General features: G+C 42.7%; 1 protein-coding gene across 2 annotated transcripts; it reads right to left on the bottom strand.

Moving 5' to 3' along the window:
• Positions 1-227: 227 nt before the first annotated feature.
• CAV1 (caveolin 1) lies at positions 228-18729 on the bottom strand. Of its 2 annotated transcripts, none has more exons than XM_056507994.1 (3): positions 18324-18729; positions 17456-17620; positions 228-2574 (listed from the first exon to the last, which is right to left on the bottom strand). In XM_056507994.1, the coding sequence occupies exons 1-3, from the start codon at positions 18351-18353 to the stop codon at positions 2233-2235; spliced, it is 537 nt and encodes a 178-aa protein (XP_056363969.1). In that variant the 5' UTR covers positions 18354-18729; the 3' UTR covers positions 228-2232. The 2 variants fall into 2 exon arrangements, with proteins under 2 accessions (XP_056363969.1, XP_056363979.1); XM_056508004.1 differs by having other exon boundaries at positions 18340-18672.
• Positions 18730-19217: the final 488 nt, after the last annotated feature.

Genomic DNA, 19217 nt, shown 5'->3' with positions numbered 1-19217 from the left:
CAGTGTGACAGGTATTGTGCAACAAACCCATAGAAATGAACTGTCCTGTCACAAGTTACGTCTATACACAGCTGAATAAAAGCTGTCATTCCCCTATTTCCATACATTACATGCTAAGGCTAATGAGCTTTTATTAGGAAAAATCCTGTTTCTACTGGACTGACAAATAAAGCTTTAAGCAATTTTTGTCCACACGACTTTCAAGGAAAAAGAAGTCAGACAGGATCTACCATTAAGCATCTTTTTATTGTAGTCTTTAATGTACATGCAGAATTTTAAAAAAAGGTGTCAGTTATATCTGTAAGCTTATAACAATAATGTAAATGTTTGGATCAGCAATGTATTTTGATTAGGGACTAAGAACTCTAAGTGAACAGACATCTTTCAGGATATTTATATGGTAAATCAAGATTTTCTTCGAAGTGATATTCCTCATAAAAGATAAAATATTTCTTGTTTACAATCTTAGTTGTTTTTAATACTGAAAAATATCTATAATAGTACACTCTTCATTATGTACATAGAAAAACATAAAACTATATCCATACCAGTGTCTGTTTTAAATGCAAATAGTAGTTAATAGCTTTGTAAATTTTTGCGCACCCTCTCCCCTTTTCCCTCCCCACCCCCATTTAAAAATGCAGCATTTCCTAAAGTTTTCAATGCTTTGGCAGAAACAGAATGGAAGGCACTTCCATGTTAGGTAAAGCAATATGTGAAATGTCAGCACTAAATAAAAAAGCTGTAGGTGTACCAGACAGCTCCATGTTCATCCCAAGGCACAAATTTTGCAGTTCTGCAGGTCAAGAACTGGTTTGGTAGAGATTCCAGCTGGAGCAGGCTCAGACCCCAGCTTGGTTTACAATAAAGCAGATTAGCCTCACAACTATTTTTACAAATGCTTCACACAAACCGATGAGGATGCAGAGAGCATCTCTGAACACAGTACTATCATGAGGGCAAAAAGCTCTTGCAGGTCACAGCATCAGAACATGTCGCAAAGGCCCTTCCACTTTGCAACACGGTATTTCACACAACACCCTCTGTTCAAGACTTCCTGATGTGGCAGCTCAGCTAAAAATGAACAAAGCAACACACAAATGTGAAGATTCTAAAGCATCTCTTGTGATGGATAAATTTAGACTCAGCAAAGCATCCTGAAAACAATCCGTGTGCTAGCGGCAGGCTGGCCTCTGCTGATAGGGAAATTTGAAAGCTGTAAAAAAGTTTCTCCCAAATTTGCCCTAAACCAGGACACGGGGCAGCTCCTCCCTGGCCTCCTGTGGCTTGTTTGACACTCCTTCATTTTTCTTTTAATTTAAGATTATCCCTGGCATACCTGCAATATGCATTTATATTAATACTTTGCAAAAATATCCCAGATGCCAATGAGATAAGCACCTAAATGCTTGCTAAGGGATGTTCATAAGTCACAGCCAGGAAAACATTTCCGTAATGACCAAGTTTTAGCTCCCAACTGCAGTTTGTTTCTGCAATCCTAGCAAAGGCTGAGAAATGACTGGATGCAAACTTCCAAGACAGAATGAGACAGAAAGGCACCGACCAAAGCTTTTATACGTCAATGTCTCCAGCCTGACAAAATGTTAAATTTTCAGGACAGACGCTGGTTCAGTAATATGTTTACTTAACTAATTTATTCATACTGCACAATATCTGACCATGACTGTAAATAGCTGCAGTCAACTGACAATCCAATTGAAAAAGAACATTCTGCTAAAACCTGCCAGCTGGTCACGTTCATTCTGCTGTGATAGCTCTGCGCTCTTTAGCCACAGTAAAATGAATGGCTTTATAGTGTTAGAAGGCATTTTTGTCATTCTTCAGTATCACTGTGGATTTATCTCACAAGGAATGAAGGGTAAGATAAAAAGGCATCCAACAACACTTCAATCTCTGAATTGAACAGCCAGCAAAATAATATGCAGCTGGCATGGAAGAATAGCCCTTTAAGGTTAGTTTAAAATGCAGACCAAGGTTGGGGTGGGGGGGAGGGAAAGGGCAAAAGAAAGGAAAAAAAAAAAAAAAAAAAAAAGGCAGGTAGTCCAGTAAGAATGAACAGTAGAAAAAGAAACTGAGCAAGTGATTCTTTGTTTTGGGCCAGTCCACCACCAGTTGCTGTATGTTGCTTTGGGAAACACAAAACTGGCACCAAAACACTCCAAAAAACACAAAAACCTTCACCCCCTTCCTAGGCTCTCCTGGAATTGTCCCTCAGATCTCCTTCCGCACTGTGGCTCGGATGCTGCTGAACACCTTGCCCGTGGCCTCGAAGAGCGGGTCGCAGAAGGTGTGGATGCAGATGGAGTAGACGCGGCTGATGCACTGGATCTCGATCAGGTAGCTCCTGATGCACGGCACCACCGCCCAGATGTGCAGGAACGACAGAATGGCAAAGTAGATGCCCCAGATGAGAGCCATAGGGATGCCAAAGATTGCTGAGAGCAAACGATAAAACCAGTATTTCGTTACAGTGAAGGTGGTAAAGCTGGCCTTCCAAATCCCATCAAAGCTGTGTGTTCCCTCTGGCTCAGCAATCACATCTTCAAAATCGATCTGCAGCAAAGAACACAAAGGCAGGTCAGTCAGACACTCACATTAAGGGTGTATTCCAGAAACACCTTTCCTGGAGAGCTACAGTCCCTGCAAGGAAACACCAAGCACGTACTTCCTACATCCCCACATGATTCAGCCTATTATAACCCTTGATTTAAGCCATGAATCCTCAGTAACCTTTACCCAGTGACTACCAGGGAGCCTCAGTGATTAGCTCAAAATTAGACATCTAACTTCTAGATGGAGTTTTCCACAAAACTGAATATATTTTCCTCATCTCCTAAGGTATGCAGTGCCCTTATGGTCTACTTGAGGTACAAAACAGGTGAATAAAATCGTATTTCATAGTTTTGACTACTCATAATCATTCAAAAAGTCACCTAAGGAAGCAGTGCATTCCAACAGGCATATTTTAGCACTCTCTGTTGAAATACTGAGCTGTTCAGGAAGTTTAATTGTCATAATATTTCTATAAGAAAATTAACAGAATTGCAGAATTGCAATGATGCTTCAGTTCCATGTCACACAGACGTGTTTGATATAACCCACAATACAGGATATTTAATTTAGTCAGCACAACCAATTGTATAGGCACTGCAAACAACAGGAAAGAGAACATCACAACACTATTCCTCTGCAAGGAAATAAATGGCTGTCTAAGTCAGATGAAAGGAAAAAAAAATTGCATTCCTGGGACTGGATCCCAAAGTGAGATAATAATGCTGCCAAAAGTGAAGATTTACAGGAGCAAGGTAAGTATGACATAGGCCAGCAGCCTCAGAAACTCAGGCAGTTGTACCTTAGCAAGCTGGAAGAAGATGAATATACATATACTCATATGTATATATGTATATATGTAAACAAATACTGCTTATACTGTATGAAAAGGCTCAGAATCACTTCTTTTAATCTAAAATACACTTAACAATTGAAAAGCACTCATTCTTGTCTCCTGCTGAAACTTTTATCACCTCCAGACATAAGTTACTAAGAAAGGGAAAAATATTATAAAACCACTGGACTTCCCAGCTTCTCAAACAAAAAAGATAATTACAAGCAAAAGTGTACAGTCTAGGTGCAATCTATGTGAATGACTGTAAAGTCCTTGAGGATATATTTCTGAATTATCTGTGGTATCCAACACCTTGAATACCTAACACCAGGCTGGCTTAATTGAACATATTCACATTATTCTCTCTGCCAGTGCTTCTCTCTAGACATCCTGTCATGCAAATTATAAATCTCTTTTTGGGCTACTCTGAACTAGGTTCTAGTGATCTGAAAGTAATTCTTTGGGATGGCACAGCCCTCTTATTCTAAAACTTTTGCCAATTCACTGCATTCTTCCCACCAGCTGATGCTGTAACAAAGCACAGGTAACACGTTCAGAGGTAGAGGTTCAAAGTGTTAGTCAGTGACATATCTACAGTATTTTTATTCAGATCAGGTGTAGTGGAGTTCATCTTGTATTATTTCAACTTGCTGATAAGGGAAATATTAGATCTCAGAAGGAAAACAAGTTTGCATTGAGCTTCATCAGCCTCTTCATGGCTGCATCTTTATTTTAGCCAAGTGAGACTTATTTTTATCAGAAATGCATTTTTGGCATGCAAAATGAAGCCATAGTTTAATGTGAATTTTCTACAATTTTTAAAATGTATAGTAAGATTAGCCTATAATTTGATTACTTTCAAAATAATTCATTGTATTGAAATGGAAAATGGAAGCCAATAAACTCACTGGTTTTCAAATCAAATAGTAAACTTTCTGTAATTGTGATTCTCAATAACTCATATTTTTAGCCTGTTGTGTTCAACAAAATGTCCGTGGAGAGCTGGGGACCTGACAGAAGAATTGTGCCATATAACATTTCCAGATGGACAGCCCTGTCCTCATTCCAGGAGATGATGCTAATATTAGAACATTTATGATAAATCTTTGGTCAGGGTTTCCCAGCTCAAGTCATACACGGTTGTCCTCAAAGTACTCAGGAATAAATCTGCCTGTGAGATAATAGCAATGTATTCATGACACCAGTAATTATCAAGAGGTTAGCTTCTTGGAGCAATTTCAACAGCTCTCAGAATGTTTCTAATAATGCAGAGAAGTAGAAGAGATGTCATTCCCTGTAGGAATGACAGCTGATGTCACATTACTCTGTCTTTGCCCATTTCGTTATTCCTCAAATTCCACTTCACATTACTCCAGTTTGAATAAGGGAACTTGTGAGTGAAAAGACAGACAAATGTCCTGACAACTTAAACTCTTAGCTGAATTAAAATGAAGCTGTTATCTTTCCAAAAGCTGCAAGAATATTATTAAACATAAGAACATTATGCACATGCCAAGAAAGTCCAGCTACACCTGGCACATGAACCTCTGTGGTGCTGTCCAAAACCAAACTCACCTGCAGCAGTGTCTAAATAAAGACAGGCAAGGAGCTGAGGTAATCTGGGCTCTTCTACTCATGTGCTAACAGACCACTGCCTGGGAAACTATTTATTTCACTCTTCAAGCAGTACAAATAAGTCCTTCTGCTGCAGGAACTGAGATATCACTTAGATTCTTCCTGCACTAAACCACTCCCATGAAGGATCCTGATTTTAGCTTGTAGGGATCAGCCCTCCAAAGGCCACAGGAGGAACAGGTGACTGGATGCATTTTGCCTTGCTATGGATTACATTTACATCACTCAGATTACTCATTCCCTCTCAGTCCCTCCATTATTCTCCTCTGGCTTTTAGTTCAGTAGCACTCACTGACGGTGAGTATCATCAGACTGATAAAGGGCGTCCAACTGAAATAAGGAAAGCAAAAATAGCACTGACAGGGGAAAGAGAAGTGCCCAGAAATATGATCCTACTGAAGAAAGATGCTGTCATTTCTGGTTGTGAATCTGCCTTGCAAGTATAAGACAGCATTTTTAAGGTATTGCTCTCAAGGCCACTTTTGTCAAAGCATCACATGCAAGTGGATCTGTGAACTCTCATTTTATCTGCATAAAGGCTTTCTTAGGCTGTGCACAGGTCTTGTTTAGTAGACTGCATGTTCCTCGTGTAGTTTGCTCCTCCAGAGCTGTCAGGATGTGCTGTGAAATCACAGAGAGGCAGTTGCCAAGCTACTGAAAATACGTGCACGCTCGCTTGTGGCAGGAGAGAAGTACAGGAAACTTGGTTCAACCCTCTAAAGGATGCTAATAACTCTCTCTAGCCTTCTGTTTCAGACTCAACTATTAAACACTATCAACTCCTGTTCATGCCTACAATGCACTTCCTGACTTCAGCTATTTTTTGTTTCCTACTATTCAGTCTGGTAAAGCCAGTTTTTACATTGCTTGAAGCTTTTGTCTGATTCTGCTATGAGAATTAATGAAGCTTCTTTTTCTCTGCACATGTTTATTAAACTTCTATCAGGAAACTGAGGGACCTGCTTTGATTCTAAAATAGATTTATTTACAAGAAAGGGAAATGGTATGGGATTTATTTACAAGAGAGGAAAAATGTCTATTTAAAGATCAGAACTATTAATTAAAAAGCTTACCAGTGTGAAGTTATCATCTGACTCAATAATATGTGCTGCATGTATGAAATCAGTTGACCTGCTGATCCTGTCACTTCAAGACCCTATGTATCAGAACCTGGCTGGCTGGAAAGGTATATCAAATGCCAGGCTCAAATCACCTGCTTACCAGTTGTGCTTCTCAAAAGTTTGTTCATTGAGATTTGTAATATTCCTCACATAGAAAAAATTACTGGGCATGGTCTGCCATAAAAAAAAAGAAAATATTAAGACCACCAGCATTAGGCTTTGACCTACATTTCTGTGATTGTATTATGATTAATATCTTTGTGTGTGGTATCTGCATGCTGCCACTCTTCTCACAGCACACAGCTCACATAGCCAGGCACACCCCTACTCCACTCCACAGGAGCCCAAACAAGTGCTGAGAATGCCTACATTTTTGTGTGCTTTCAGTATCTCTTGCAGTCAGTAAAAGGAGGCTTGGACCCTCATTGTATCTCTAGCAATTGATCACTAATATGTCCAGTCAGGCAAAACACTGAAATATGCACACAACGTGAAAAATGTGAACTGTCCCACTGATGCCAATATGTTTACAAGCTCTGCCAGACCAGGGCTAAAGTCCAGGCTGAATGTATACAGGAAAGAGTCATAAGCTAGTTTTCTTTACACTTTTATGCCCAGAGTGTGGAAACTGTCTTTACTGCTTACTCTGGGCTGTTTTAAAACAGGTTTTCCCTGATTCCAAGACTGTAAGTAAAATATTGTTCCACTATACTAAATCATGTCTTTGCAAGACATGAGGCAGATACGGAATTTTTTTTTGGCTGTAATAAATGCAATTTGTAAAATTCCCAAATATATTCAATATCCTTTAAAGAAACATTTAACATAATAAAATATAATAATATTATATAATATAATAATATTATATAAAATATAATATAATATCACAAAATGACAAGCCTTTCTATGGCATGGGTCACATTTGGGAGGTGATGTTAAGGACAGATGCAACACTGTTCTTATATTGGAGAAGGCTGTAGTATGTATTCTTAAAAATACAAAAATGTGTGAGCATATGAAATTATTATTATCTTAGCACTTCCACATGCTACTTGGAACTTAAAAATTCCCAGTGACAGTGCCTGGAAAGGCATCACAGCAGCTGAAAAAAAAGTTAAGCAATAAACTCACAATCTTGCTGTTAAATCACTGGTACCAGTTAAGCAGTTATGTATTTCCTTGGTGCTTTGGCACACCACATTACCACATATGCTGATGCTTCTCCTGACTGCCACCACAGTGTAATAGAAATTGATGAAAAAGTTTATACTCTTTCTACCAAATCTGCAGGAAACAGGATGGGGAGTTGTTGGGACTTATGGGAGAAAAGTTGCTCTTCTCCCTTCCCTCCCAGACACCCAAAGACTCATTCAACCTTTAGGAGCACTGTGTTATCTCCATCTGGCAAATGTTTACCTGTAGTTATGTAGGAAAGCTGGTAGTTTATTCCTGAACATACAGAGCTTCATGGTTCCTAGATGGTCTACTTCCTCATTAACCAGGTTTCAACAGCAAACATTAGGTGATCTCAGGTGTTTAATAAAGCAAAATAAATTCTCTTCCACAGTATTTATACAAACATAGAGCTAAAGCATGGGTGACTACAAAATGTGAACATCCAGCAGTGTTCTGTTTCCTCACAAGACAAGAAATCACCTTGAATCTTGGTATTGGTGGCAAGCATCTAACAAGGGAACCCCAAGAGTCCCTCCAGGCTGGGCTGCAGCGTGATTAGGTTTTGCCTGTCAATCCCAAACCCTGTCTTCAGAGCACACTGATCTTCTGGGGACTGGCCAGATCACAAGGCACAACAGTTGGTTCTTTGCACAAAAAAAAAAAAAAAAAAAAGATGCCATGACTGCAGATGGCTGGGACCAGAGCTGTTGCTCAAGGCTTGTTGAGTGCAGAAAAATTACAAATATTTCCAAAGTGAAGGAAAGCCTAAACAAGCAAGCAGAAGTGCTGCACCCCGGTTACTTGCACAAACTGACCAATGAATTTGCTTTACCTTTCCTGTCTCTCTGTGCCTGCTTTCCACAATACGGCAAGAAAAGTGTTCTGCTGGCAGATCTCTTAATGGAAACAGTGAATCTTTCCTGAGTGCTACAGAGTATGCCAGAGAAGCAAACAATGCTTTAACAAACAAGGATATTCATGTTGGAAAGTAGAACAGAAGGACTGGACTCTTCTAGCCAGAGAAGAAAACCAGTCTGGTCCAGAGTGAGTCCTCCTGCACACAAAACAAACACTGAAATGCATTATGAAAATGTGTAAATGGTGCCTTGACTTAGAAAAGGGGGTGATGGCAGATCACAAACTGAAAATCATAGAAAAAAGCGGAAAAAAATCTGCTTCTAATTGCAGAGAGAACAACCTCCTGCTCCCTGCCCGTGCTGATTCCATACCAGCAAAGCCCTGCTGATGGTCTTTGTTCCATCTGATGGTCTTTGTTCCACCCAAATCTGGGGAAGTACTTGTGAGAAAAACGTGACTGATGCCAATGGGTCAGCACAGCTGCTCTCCAGAGATCTCTTCCTGAAGCTCCTGCCTGTCCTGTTCCAACACAGGCTGGCAGAAGGAAAGACACGCAGTTTCAAGGAAAGATCTGCACTCTGCAGCACAGCAAAACTTCCTGTGCAGGTGGGGATGCCATGACAGCTAGTTCCTTGACAAATGGCTTGATGTTGTTGGAGCAAGCAGTCAGAAAATAAAAGTAGTATTTTCCTCCCTCGAAACTGGGCTGCTGGGTTATTGCAGTTTTCCCAAAGAGAAACTCTTAAGAAGCTTTCTTTGTTTTTATTATTTGGTTCATGTTCCACAGTTCCTTGTCTGATACAGCTATTTTAGCAAAGAACTCTAATACACTTATGGATACCCACGTCTGTCTGTATGTTTAAAGAGGTATATTTATGAACACCAGTGTGAAGTTTTGACTGCACTAAACATAGCACGAATTTCTTTTACTTCAGTGGTACCTGGAGTTTAGCTGAATCCAAAAATCTTAATAAAAGTAAAAACATCATGTAAATTGATTTTATATTTTAAATTATATTTAATTAATATAAATAGGATAAATGTCTATTTTACTATTGTATGCTTATATGCTATTAAGGTAATAAACTGCTATTCAGTATAGCTTTTTAGAACTTGGTCCAGCTTTATCACTCCTAAATTTAGGCACTAATGGGAAGTGGAAATGCAGTGACCTCAGACTCTCTAGTAGTGCATGGAGAGATAATGATGTTTTCAGGTTGCTTAGATCAGAAAATTACTTTTTTCTCTTTATAGTTTTTAAAGGGAGCTTAAGGAGAGGAGACTCTTGATTGTGTATACTATCAATAAACACACTCCTGTTAGCTGCTGCAATTCTTTTCTGCGAATCTGTATAACTTGTTTTCACCCTTTCCCCTCCTTGTACCTGAACCATGCTTATTGCTGACAGTGAGTGTGTAGTGATGCCCAGCTGCCTCTCTCTTCCTTTAAAAAACAAGCAACTTGCCCCTGCACTTGTACTGTTAGAAGGTTGTCTTTCTTACGGAAGAGCTTAAGTTACTGATCCTTAAATATAAAGTATTTCTTTAGTATTTAATAAAAATCAAGGTATTTTATAATTCTGTTTAGATTAGATATTAGGAAGAAATCCCTAAGAGAGGCACTGGAATGGGTTTCCCAGAGAAACTGCAGATGCCCCATCCCTGGAAAAGCTCAAGGCCATGTTGAGGGAGATTTGAGAAACCTGATCTAGTGAGTGGCACCCCAGCCCACGGTGGGGGCTGGAACTGGATGATCTTTAAGGTCCCCTCCAACCCAAACCTTTCAATGATACATGAACTTGGACTTCATAAAACAGTTGATGATTTTATGGCTGAGCTCTACGGGAGATAGATCCCTGACCTTGAGGAAAAACTGATGATTTTTTGTAGCATCTGTTAGGATTCCAAGAAGGAATTTCAAAGTTGAAAGTTGAAAGACCAAATTTTGCAATCCATCTATGAGACTCCCTTAGGCTTTTCTGGAATTCAGAATATAAATTCAGCACAGCAGGAGTTTGGACAGAGAATGTGATGCTTTCACCTTCAGCTGTGAGAATTTCTTCTCACTTCTTATCTCTGAAATTGAATTTATCAGTTCCTATTTTTTTCACTACAAACAAACTCCAGCCTTGTACAGCCCCACTAACATCTAGAGCACAGCACCTATATCTTGAATAAAACTGTATTTTATCAATTCATGTGCTCATTAAAATGGGGACAGTGGCACTGAAATGATTTAGTCTCTTGATTGCTAATCTGATAATTTCTGACAAGAATGATGTTGCATAAAGGTCATTTTTTTAAACTATCAGAAGATATTTTCCTACCAAATCTGTCAAGAAAATATAAAGAGACTAATGGGGTAAAACCTGCCTCCCCAATAAATCAAATAAAATTAAATGGCATAATTTCTCTTTCATGTTCAAGATAAAGAACCCTTTTAAAGTCCAAGATTGGTTTTATTACTGTCATTTGTCTAGAAAAATATGGTAGTTCTGGATCAAAAAGCTCAGAAAATCAATTACTGATGTAGAATTCATCCTACTGTCTATGAGAAGGGTATTTGAGAGCTGTGGGAAATACAAACTTATCTTAGTTTAGAACTGTAGCTGTCTTCAGAGATCACAAGTATTACAGAAACATCCAAGTTCATTTGTATTTCCTTCTTTCTGTTGTCTAAAATACAACCAAGATCAAATTTCCTCACTGAGGACCTCATTGGCAGACCATTCTACTGTACACAATTATCTCTTTTTCCCCTGGAGAGTTTTGCATTTCCTTTTTTTTTTTTTTGTTTGTTTTAGATAGCCATAGTCTATGCAACAGAAGATGGTGTTTCTATTCACATAGTGGGCTAAAAATTCTACAATCAATTCAAATTGCTCTTAATATTTTCTAACATATGATCTAAATTCTATTGAAGTTATCAGAATTGAAAAGTATTTGCCTCTTTTCAATCTGAGATAGTGTCCAATAAATTCTAAGAAAAGAAACAGCCATGCTGAATCATTTTCTCTGTTCACATGGCCATTAAATGAACATTTTTCTATGGAGTTATGAGTCATGTTCATCATGCCAAGCAAGAAGGCTGTGCATAAGGCTTTAATAATAGCATGAATTTAAATGCAAACACATTTTTTTGAGAAAGAAGCTTTCCTTAGAACAGATGCCATTATTAGCTGTAATCTTACAGATACTCAGAAATCCCATGTCTGAGAACTCCTAATTAAGAAAAAAAGAAAAGCAAGAAAACTATTTTTCACAACTCTTAAAACCTTGCTCAGACCTTGTATAAACTGGCACTCATAATGTCTCAAGTTTTTAATCTCATACTCCTAGACTAGCCTTGGAAGAAATATCTGAAACAGAATTGCATCATGTGGGTAGCCAAAGTCAAACATTTGAATTTTCTTGTATTTTAAATCTAAACCCCATAGCTTGTTAGTAGGACACAGCATTACAGAACCATTTAATTTAATCAGCTGTTATGCACAAGTAAGGCGTCATGTCTAAGCTACAAGTTTCACAATTGAGAAAAAGATGCCCTTGAGAGCACTGCTGCTTCTGGCCTGTGGTTGGGGTTAAACACTGTGATGTGAGTCTGCCTCCAGAGGAATCCCACTCTGGTCACTGCCAATAGCAGGAGCCCAGGTGACAAGAACACATACACACACATATATTTGTGTATCTAGATATTTATAGGGATGTTTTTAAACTTAAACATTTATCTGTGTTCTCACGACTTTTAACAATTTCTGAAAACAAAGAAAAAGGGTCTGCATTAAATTTTACTTAATTCCTTGTTTCAGAAATAGCACCTGATTGAGCTCTACTTTTCTCTCATTTTACATTGTAGAAGAGTAGAACTGCATTCCTCTCAGGTTAACACATTTGAGTGACAGCCCACCTTAGGTCTCCCATTCAAGAAGAGCATGGAGTGACACCTGCTTTCCTTGCAGGAGGTTCTCAGGTGAGGGGATGGGAAGTGCTCTGTCCAGTCATCTCTCTGTGCATCTTACACTGTGCTCAGTGAAAAGTTACAGAAAATGTGAACTGCTTTTGAAAAACTCTCTTTTCATTACGAGGCAGAAATAGTAAATAGCTTTAAAAACATGCCTGAGTAATACTTTCCTCCCTAATGAGTACATAAGGGTATTACAGTATTTGTCAACATCTGACTAAAAATTCCAGACTTTTCCTTGCAGTAAGCTGGATTCCCTTAACTGCATTAATTTTAAGTGGAAGGCATGAATATGTAACTTTTTGAAACTTGGTACAAAAACTTTGCATCCTCACATCTGTAGCCAAGTACTGATTTTTTTTTTCCAGAACAAAAAGGACTCCTACACAACAAACAGCAAATAGACATCACTTGCTTAAAACAAAATAATAATTACGTTCTGGACAGTAGACCAGGCCCAAGCTTTTCCTCCTGGCACAGCACTGTAGGAAAAAACTGTAAGCTGGCTGCAGATGTGATTGCACAGTTGGTCATCACTAGTCTCAAAGGATCAGACTTTGTAGGGCTGGCTGCAAGGTCCGTCCCCATTCTCAGCAAGGAAGTTAGTGAGAAGAGCAATCTGTAGGAGAACTGGCTCTCTCCTCTGTGTTTTCCAAATTCAGTAAACTCTGTGCAGACTTGACCACAGATATGCTGAGAAAGTCTGAACTCTACAACTCGAAGGCTGCAATTTAGCCGTACTCTTAAAAACAAAAATACTGTGTTGGGAAACAAGAAGAGCAAAGCCTGAGCTTCAGGCACCTTCATGTGAGTCCTGGGTCATTGGGGAATGAATGAGAGATAACAGCAATAAGCTTTCCACCCTGTTTGTTCTGCTTCATCACAAATAAAACCTGCAGGACACAAGTCCAAGAGCAGAACTGTCTGGTGAAGGACATATGAAACAGATAACACCATGGCAAACCACCTGTATGATCACCAGCATGACTCCTGGAGAGCTCCCACATGCACAGAGGCTGTTTCTCCCTTACCAGATTCCCTCCTCACCTTCTGCCTGACTAGCCACCTTCACAAGCCAGTCCTGAAAGAATGGAACCACTAGTGCACATTCTCCAGCTGTCTAGGCGATGTATGAGGAAGAAAATCCTTCCTTTCTGGTCTCCACTGAAAAAATTGGGGACAAAATGGAAATTCTGGTGATTTTTAAAGGACTGTGCTTCCTCTGGTTCAGAGCTGTCAGACCCACTGCCTGCATACCTCAGGTTCCATAAGGCCTTGTTCACATCCCTCCCTGAACAGAAATCCAGTCTTTTACCCCATTTTTCTGGAATTCTCCCAGCACTAAGCTTCCACTTGGTAGTTAATTCAAAGACAAACCACAAGCAGTGTCATTGACAAAGCTGCTCCATGTATCTAGTTTTCATAAAGGATCTTGACTGGGTTTTGCCCCTTGCCTGGATCCCAGCCCCACAGTGCTGCAGGGAAGCTGGGCAGATGCTCTGTGCTGCAAATCAAGGGAACATGTCTCTTGCTTCTCACAAGAGAAGGTTATTTTTAAAATGTGCTATGGGAAGTATTTGAATACAGACAACACTGAGGCCTTTTAGAGAGCTGCTTACAGAGCAGATTCCTCATTCTCTGTCTAATCATTTCTATTTCATGGCTGACTGATTTGTCCCCAGTTTCCATGCTGCTGTGCCTCATAGTCAAGTGGCAAGAAATGCATAAAATAGTGGGTAAAAAGCAGAAAGGTCTGAATCTAGAAAAATGCAATGGCTCTAAACAAAACTGAGCTCAGCCTGAGCCATACTTCTGGCATTACAGGACTCCTACACATTTTTTTTTCCTCTGACTTTCAGTACCTAAGACTGCAGTCTCCTTCAGTTAGTTCTGCACTCTGCCTGGATGTTTTACAGCCAAAGTAAGAATGGCAGATGCATGTCAGAAGGGACTACAGACTGATGGCTAACGCAGGAACTGAATCTGTGTATTTTCACCCAAATCCAAGCCCGTCCCCTTAGGTACTGTGTGTGAATTTTATTACTACATCTAATAGAATCTGAACTCAAGGTCCATACAAATGCAAATTGTGGCAAAATTCCTCTCTCTACTCTGTAGGTCGGGCAATCTATGAAACAGTTAAAATAAAATTTATTCTTATTTATCCTTGTAACAAAACAGAAAATGCTCACTTACAATGCCATTTTGTTAAAATACTTCTGTTTTTATGATGTAAAATGGATCCTGTCTGGTTAACATCAAATTCATTACATCATTTTGGTATATTCCTATGTCTTGATGTGACTATGTTCACTACCAGGAGCTCACTTGCTGACATAGAGGCAGTACTGTTATTCTGGCTGTTTGCTGCTTTTCAGTGGATATGTTGGTCCACAATTATTTTAAAAGGATAAACTGAAAAGCTTGTTTTTTCCATTCCTATAGTTACTATTCTCCAAATTTATTTTAGAAGACCAAATGTAACAATCTTCCTCAATCCTTGCCTCTGTGGGAGGCAGAGAGGGCAGGATAGGCTTGTAGGTTTCAGCTTCTTTTAAGTCCATTACGGTTTTTATCGCCAGTGGTCTCGCTCTTTTCCCATCAGGGTGTTTCTTTCATTAGGTTAGGTTTGTGGACACCAGCATTCTGACTTGCTTAGGGGCTATGATTCATCCTCAGAAGGTTTGGTTGCTTTGGGGACTTCTCCTGTTGACATATGCAATAAACTGTGATGCAGTGCTGTTCGTGAGCTCTGGCATTCCCTATCTACTCAGCTGCTCCTCCTTACGTAGGAGGAAAAAGAATTGCTCTCTCCTTTTTAAAATCATCATTTTAAAGGCAGTTTTGTACCATTAGGGACACATTTTGTGTTTGTGCTAAACAAATAATTTTATGCCTTTTCATTTTTATACAGCTCTTTAAAGATACAGGCTGCTGTGAAGGATAATTCTTAGAACAGATCCAGCAATATGACTGTGGCTTGTCTTATTCAGCACATTTGAATTGTGTTGAAGTCTGGAATTTGAATTTACTCATGACCTTGTTAGATTGTCTGCACATAGCATGACTTATTTTACAGATACACATTCAGGAACCAGAGTTCACCCTCTTGATTCTCTGGAAACAATACAGTACTTTTATTTTTCAATAATGGGTCTTCATTACAACAAACATGGTGAATATCACACACTTTGACATTGCTGGCCACTAAGCAAGCCAGTTGGTGGCTTAGTCACCCATTACAACTGGGCAGCTCCCATTTTTCCTAGGGTCTGACAAACCCAGATGACAGCATCCTCAATTTTCACATTGCAGTGGTATATTCCTCTCTCCTTTCCAGGCTGCAGTGTGATCTGAGAAATTCTCGTTAGGCCTTGGCTTTGAAAGCACCACCTGGGCTCAACTCTTTTAAAGCTTATCAGAAATACTGTCAGCTCCCAGGAATTGCTAAAACGCTGCTGTTTTCCTTATGAACAGATCTGGAAAATATTGCTCCTGCCTAAATGGCATAGCATTCCTGTTCTCACTCTTTCAGAGAAAGTGCCGACCCAAACTGTGGCCAGAATAAAACATTGTAATGACTAAACCTGCTCTCTTGCAACCCTATAAACAGCAGTCCAAAATGGGCCCCTTTGACTCTCCTGGACTGCAGCAAGCTACAACCAGCAACCTCCCTTTGAGTGGGATGCCTCTCAGAGCCTCATTATGGAGGATCACTGAGACAAGCTGTATCCCGAGCCAATACCCAGGCTCCTCAAGGCTCAGTCCTGTGCCCACTGGGAGATGTAAAAATAGCTGAAGTGATTATTTCATTGACTTCTGGGGGGGATTTTAAAAAAGGTACCTCGCTTGCACTGACAGTTCCTATTGTGTGCATGCCCCTGTGCATATGCTAGACCAAATCTGAGAGAAATACTGCTTTCTTAGATGTTTAAGTACCTTGGATATCTAAGTAAGCTAGGCTCGTGAGTAAGGTTAAGTTATAGTTATAAACTTACTTAAATGCTGCTAAGGATTGTTCTTTAGCTAAGTTGTTAAACATAAGTTATCAGCTAAGTGTTGTTCTTCTGCTGAGCTGCTACTTATAACTTCCAAGTTATAAGTTAGGTTAAATACTCTTCAGTGTTATTCTCTGTGAATTGTTAAGGTATAAATTAAGTTTAATCTATGAGTTAAGTTTTTGCCTATATTTAATTGTTAGGCTTAAGGTATACGTTAAGCACTGTTCAATTGGAGTGTTTTAGGCCCTGTTCCTTTTTCTGTCCTTGCCTGCACTGTCTTTTGTCACACACACACCTAAGCACACACATCCAACCCTAGACAGTTCTCAGTTCATTTCTGTTTTGATTGCCTGGATTTTGTTTGGTTTTGCTGTTGCTTGTTTTCCCTTGTTGTGCCTTGGCTGTCCTGTAAGTAGTAGAGTGAATCCTGCCAATGAACTTGTCATGTTTTGCCGCTTAATATTAAATCTGACTTTTGTTCATATCCTTGCTGATGATTTTTCAAGTGATCTCAAACACTCTCATTCGTAACATACATGGATTGTGTAAATTTGTCTGTATACATTTTTTTCCATGAGAAAAATCTATCTCTGTGATATTTCTGACCAAAGTGATTTCAAGCAAAAATAAAAATCTCCATTGATCCTGACTTGTCAAAACAGTCAAACTGATTTATAAACCTAAATTTAAAAACATCTAGGCAAAGGCACAGTTAGATTTTGCTTAGCTTGCTTATCATCTCTTAAAGGAAGGAAAAACCCTGAAGAGAACAAAACAGAACAAGGACACAAATCCAAGCGCCATCAGAATCTCTGAATTTGCACCCGCCGGGCTGAGGGAGGGCGATCTGCTTTGTGACATCTCCCCGCCCTGCCTCTGTGCGTGCCTCGGGGAAGGAAAACCCTTCCGACGGCGTTACACAAGGTCACGCCACTCCCGGCCGCGCTGCCCCGGCGGGATGTCCCGGCTGCGGGCGCGCACCCGGCGGGACCCCCGCGGCCCCGGCCCGCCCGGCGAGCGCAGCCCGGAGCGCCCGGGACAGGGACAGAGCCAGAGCCAGCCCCGCTCCGCTCCGCAGCCAGGAGCTCCGCAGGGCTGCCCTGGCCGCTGCCGCCTCTCTCCTGACCACTCTGCCTTTTCTTTAAAAAACCCAACCAACAACCAGCCCCCTGGCCCGTCCCCTCCCGTAGCAGGTGGAGGGATGAGGTTCGCGGGTTCCAGCCGCCCCGACAGTGCCCGCGTATCCTGCCCGGCAGGACTCGGTATCGCCCCCCGCCACACCCGCCTCGCCCCCTCACCTTAACCACGTCGTCGTTGAGGTGCTTGGGGTCTCGGTTGACCAGGTCGATCTCCTTGGTGTGCACGTCGTGCACCGCCTTTTCGCTCAGCTCATCTGCCATCATCTTGTTGTTGGGCTTGTAGATGTTGCCCTGCTCCCGGACGGGCGCCGTGTACAGAAAGCCCTGCGGGGAGCAGAGGGAGCGCGGGCGGGAGGGGAGAGCCCGGCCGGGCGGGGAGGGCAGGGCAGGGCCGGGCCGGTCCGGCAGGAGGGCGGGCTGGGGAGGGGAGGGGAGGGGAGGCGGCCCCGGTCCCGGTGCCGGTCCCGCGGGCAGGGATGCGGCTGCGGGCGGCCCCCGCCCGGCTATTTAACGCGGCCGCGGGCGCTCACCACACCCCGCCGTGCCAGGCGCTCCCGCTGCCGCCGCCAGGCGGCCCCGGCCCCGCCGCGCTGCCCAGGGCGGGGCGAGCGGCCCCTCGGCGGGTGGGCGCTGCTGTGACCCCGCGGGGAGCGCCGGGGCCCCGCACAGCGCCTGCCCGTACCGCACACTGCCCTGGTGACCTGAGCACGGCGCCTCACCGCGCTGTCCTCACCATACTGCCCCGCTACACCGCCCCTCGTGCAGCGCCATCACCGTGCCCCCTCCATCCCGGTGCTCCCGCTGCAGATCCCTCCATGTACGGCTCTTCCCGCACGGCCGCCGCTCTCCCCGCGCCCCGGCCCCCTCTCCCCACTGTCCTGCTGCCCGCAGGTGCCCGGCTCTCCGCGCTCCTGCCCCGAGCCGCGCTCCGCTCCGCTCCTCCGACGGTCGCGGAGCTCGGGGCCCGAGCCGCTGCAGGTACTCGGCGGCGGGGCAGCATCCCGGCCGCACGCCCCGGTGCTCCTACCTCCGAGTCCACGTACTTGGTGCCGGACATGCTGCTGAGGGCTCTGCTGGAGTTTCTCTGCCCTGTGACTCTCTCGGCCGGAGGCAGGAGCAGTCCGCGCTGCCGGGGGAGGTAGCTGGAGGAGAGGGCTGGCCGCTGGCCAGGGCGGCTCCCTGCCTCCGCCGGGGTGGGTGACAGCGGCGGGACGGCCCCGCACACGGCAGCGCGGCCGGGAGCGCCGGGTGGGAGGGGAAAAGAGCCCTGCCCCGGCAACCTGGCTGCTGGCGGAGCCGCTCCCGGGTGATTGGGACGGGAGAGGGACAGGGAGCGGGACAGGGTCCGCTCCGCGCCGTCCGCCCTGCCCCGGCCGCCAGCCACCCCCGAGAGCGGGTCCCCGCCGCTGGGTACCGCGGCGACAGCGGCTGCGTGCGGCAGAGCCACCTGGGCAAGCTGGGGGAGGGTGACAAGGAAGCAATGAGGAGATGGAAAACTTTAATTGTATTCAGCTCCAGAGCGAGCGAGGCATTTGCCGGGCTCCCCCCTCCCGGCATTGACAAGAGTTTACACAGAAGCATCGCTGCTCCAGGAGCAATTGTGGAAACTTGGATATCCTTGGGATGAAGAAAAAGAGATTTTTCTCAACTGGCTCATTTCAAAGCTATGCAAATATTTAGCAGTTCTGCACTTTTATACTGCTATATTTTTCCCGAGAGGAGATTGATCCATGCATGTCTGCCATGCATATTAACCACTGGCATTAACTTTTAAAGGGGAATGGCGTGACACCATCTTGCCATGCTCTATTCTCAAGGCTCAGGGGCATATGTGGGTGTAAATGCTATACGTATAACATTCTTCACCGTTTTTAAGATGGCTCAGGTTAGGGTTGCAACATCATTGTACATCTTAAAAATA

Source organism: Oenanthe melanoleuca, chromosome 1A (assembly GCF_029582105.1).
Source record: "Oenanthe melanoleuca isolate GR-GAL-2019-014 chromosome 1A, OMel1.0, whole genome shotgun sequence".
Taxonomy (NCBI): domain Eukaryota; kingdom Metazoa; phylum Chordata; class Aves; order Passeriformes; family Muscicapidae; genus Oenanthe; species Oenanthe melanoleuca.
The sequence above is the reverse complement of the archived record's forward strand: the minus strand, read 5'-3'. Positions and strand labels throughout refer to the sequence as shown.

Excerpts from the sequence above, each read along its gene's own strand:
- CAV1 (XM_056507994.1), bottom strand. The coding sequence starts at position 18,353 with ATGTCCGGCACCAAGTACGTGGACTCGGAG. Across the intron at positions 17,621-18,323 it reads CCAAGTACGTGGACTCGGAG|GGCTTTCTGTACACGGCGCC; the intron begins GTAGGAGCACCG and ends TGCTCCCCGCAG. Across the intron at positions 2,575-17,455 it reads TCAACGACGACGTGGTTAAG|ATCGATTTTGAAGATGTGAT; the intron begins GTGAGGGGGCGA and ends TCTTTGCTGCAG.